Source organism: Triticum aestivum, chromosome 4A, assembly GCF_018294505.1.
Source record: "Triticum aestivum cultivar Chinese Spring chromosome 4A, IWGSC CS RefSeq v2.1, whole genome shotgun sequence".
Taxonomy (NCBI): Eukaryota; Viridiplantae; Streptophyta; class Magnoliopsida; order Poales; family Poaceae; genus Triticum; species Triticum aestivum.
The window spans coordinates 186,426,724-186,429,921 of NC_057803.1; the positions used below are offsets into that span (position 1 = coordinate 186,426,724).

The window sequence follows — 3,198 nt, forward strand, 5'->3', positions numbered from 1 at the left end:
GGCAACCAGATATGATAAGTAGTTAATCACACACGGCAACTATGGTTCAATTCCCGAATGACAATTAAATCGTCATCTAGCAGATACCTCGCGTAGCTTACTATGGTTCAATTCCCGAATGACAACTAAATCGTCATCCGGCAGATACCTCGCGTAGCTAAATCGTCATCCGGCAGATACCTCGCGTAGCTGCGTGCAACACACGCAAATACCTCGCGTGCGTAGCTGCGTGCCACACACGCAAATACCTCGCGTAGCGGCGTGCTTCGTGCCACACACGCGATGTAGGGGTAGAGATGAGTACTATTTGTTGGATGTGTGACACGAAGTAGCTGTGTGCTTCGTGCCACACACGCGAGGTAGGGGTAGAGATGAGTACTACTTGTTGGATGTGTGACACGAAGTAGCTACTTGTTGGATGTGTGACACGAAGTAGCTGTACTCACACGTGTGGGCAATTCATACGTTCACCACATACGTTCACCCACACAACACGTATAGGTGTCTCCTGCTCACGCCACACACGTGAACGAACAGTCTAGCCCACAGCTGAATTTGACATGCATCTTTATTTATTGACGACACCAGAACTCACATGAACAAACACGTACTAGAACACAACACACACTAGCGACACAAACACGGAAACAGACGGCGCAAACACGCGCATGATGTACAGAAGTTTCGACCAGAAGAACACATGTAAGATCGATCATCTGCTAAATAAAGCATTAAGCAGATGGCTAGCCGCGTGCGCTCACTCCCTCGCCACTTGCTTCATAACAAACGGTTCCCTCTCCTTCCGCCCCTTCTCCTTCTCCGGCAACGGCGGCTCGATCACCGCCACCGTCTGGGCCTCCACCACCTTCCTCAATTCCTTCTGAGGGACGCCCAACCCGGCCGCGAGCTCCGGCCCGAGCATCATGCGGAGGACAGAGGTGGGGCCGGTCAGGAACTGCGGCTTGTTCCGCCGCGCCGACGTGGTGAACCCGAAGAACACGAACGGCCCGCCCCGCGACGCCACCTGGACGAACGGGAGGTGGCGTGGGATCCAGAACACGTCGCCGGCACGCACCTCCGCGCTCATCGCAAGCGACCCGTTGGGGAAGACCACCTGGATGACGCCTTCCCCGGCGAGCACCACGCCGTACTCCGTTGCCCTCGGGTTCACGTGTGGCGCCATCATCGAGCCCTGCACATTCCAGGCCACACCCACACGCAGCATTGATCAGCTTCGCCGCAGTGGTCTGAAATCTTTACCGCTCTGATGGATGGTTCAGAAGAGCAAAAACGTACGGCGGTGAGGTCGACGAGATAGACGCCGATGTCGGAGTGGTCCAAGGGCTCGTAGTCGTGCTTGTCGACGGAGATGCTCCAGCCATAGGTGTTCCGGAAGCTGGGCTCGTGGTCGAACAGGTTGTAAGGCTCCGGCGCGCGCAGAGTCTTGTCCGACTTCTTGTTCAGCTCCCCTCCGATGAACCTGCTCATCAGTTTCCTCCACGACCAAGTCCAAGTGGATTGCCCGCTACCGGGTTCGTCGTCGTCGCCTCTCCCCACTGGTCTCCATGGCTCGCTCTCCCTTCCATTTTCCCCCACATCACGCTCGCCTCCCTGTCCATGCTCTTTGCCACCGCTCCCGGACTCCGTTGTGTAGGACACGAAAGGGCCCCCGGTTCCACCGGTTCGCACGGGTAAGATTCTTCCCAGTTCGTCGTAAGTGGTCTGAACACGAGACATGAGAAACAAAATAATCCTGGTGCCATGCGTGTGAATTTGCTACTGAACTTAAATTAATGTGAAATGTTGAGACGAATTTAGCTAGCTCACGTTGAGAGCGGTGACAAGAATCTTTGGCTCGAATCCGGCCAGCACTGAGGTCTGTTTCCCTCCCCCACCAAGATAGAAGGACTGCATCGTATCGTCAATTCGTCAGTAATTCGGTAGTCTGGTCAAGATGTAAATAATCAACAAGGGCTAGATCTCATTAGTTAAATGATTGCAGATGCAGAACAAACAGGGCATACGCATGACCTGATAAGGTGCGAAGCCTGCGCTATCCGAGGCGTCGATACTGCATATGATGTGCAGCCTCTGGCCTTTGCCTGTGTTGACCATGTAGAAGATGGAGCCGGCGTCGATCTGTAGGACGTCGCCCATCTTGAGCTGCTTCTCCACGAGACCGCCCTTGTGGATCCATCCAACCTTCACATCCCCTGCTCAGATAGAATTCATAATAAAAACATATAAACGGGTGTAGGTTGATTTTCGCAAAAAAAAAAAACAAGAATGGTGAGCAGTGGTTGGATCGGTATGCACCTCGCTGCACGAAGAGGATGAGGTTGGAGTCGATGTACTGCGGCACGAACAGCGTCTTGGGCTCCATGGTTATGAAGCCGATGTGCATGAGCCCCTCCCGGCAAGCTCCGCACTCGGCGGACCACCCGCCGTGCTGCCACGGTGCTTCCGGCACGGGCAGCCCGCGCACGACGTGCACACTCCCACCTTCCGACTCCACCACCTTCTCCACCTTGTCCAGCAAGAACAGGCCTTTCCCAGTCCCGCCACTCCCGCCGCCGCCCTTGGCCTCTTCCTCCGGCCGCCACTCCCCCTCCCCCTCCTCCCATCTCTCGCGTGAACGCGGAGTCCCCATCGCCGACCACCCCGAGAGGAGGAGAAGCAGCACGAGCAGCAGCGCCATGCCGGCAACCCCGCGACGCATCATCCGCTAGCTTGCACGATTTCTCGGCTTGCAGTATGGTTTCTCGATGCGAGCCGTACTGGGTGTGACTGACTATGTGACTGTGAGAGAGACGGTGGCGAGGTGCTGTTAAAGGGGCGATCGACGGGTGGAGGGGGAGTAAGCTCCACGTGTCGTCGTGCATGGGCAGCCTCATGTGCTACACGTAGCGCGCCCGTGGATGAGGACGCAGGTGACCGGCCGGCTGCTTTCCAAGTGTGCTATTGCTTGGCACCAAGACTTTTCTTGCCTCGTGCCTCGACGAAAGATCGAGTATAAGTGCGTGTACGTACGCTCGCCGCTCAAGACCGATCGAACGTTTGTGGGTGTTGTGAGAGGTTTAGGTGCTACGGAAGTACATAAGCTCACATGCAAATCTTTTTCCAGTTTCAGAAAAATAAAAAAGCTCAGGTGCTCGGAAGCTCCCAACCGTCGGATTTAAAGATCCGATGGTCAGAGGA

The 3,198-nt window shown here is 55.5% G+C and overlaps 1 protein-coding gene across 1 annotated transcript; it reads right to left on the reverse strand.

Annotated features, from left to right (window-relative positions):
- Positions 1 to 550: 550 nt before the first annotated feature.
- LOC123085798 (vicilin-like seed storage protein At2g28490) lies at positions 551 to 2,798 on the reverse strand. Its single transcript, XM_044507508.1, has 5 exons — positions 2,317 to 2,798; positions 2,032 to 2,213; positions 1,828 to 1,908; positions 1,297 to 1,722; positions 551 to 1,192 (listed from the first exon to the last, which is right to left on the reverse strand). Exons 1-5 carry the CDS (start codon positions 2,720 to 2,722, stop codon positions 758 to 760), a joined length of 1,530 nt encoding a protein of 509 aa, XP_044363443.1. The 5' UTR covers positions 2,723 to 2,798; the 3' UTR covers positions 551 to 757.
- Between the last annotated feature and the right edge of the window lie 400 nt (positions 2,799 to 3,198).

Coding starts and splice junctions, on each gene's coding strand:
- LOC123085798 (XM_044507508.1), bottom strand. CDS start 2,722: ATGATGCGTCGCGGGGTTGCCGGCATGGCGCTGCTGCTCGTGCTGCTT. Junction 1,909..2,031: donor CAGGCTTCGCACCTTATCAG/GTCATGCGTATG, acceptor GATACGATGCAG/TCCTTCTATCTTGGTGGGGG. Junction 1,193..1,296: donor ATCTCGTCGACCTCACCGCC/GTACGTTTTTGC, acceptor TGGAATGTGCAG/GGCTCGATGATGGCGCCACA.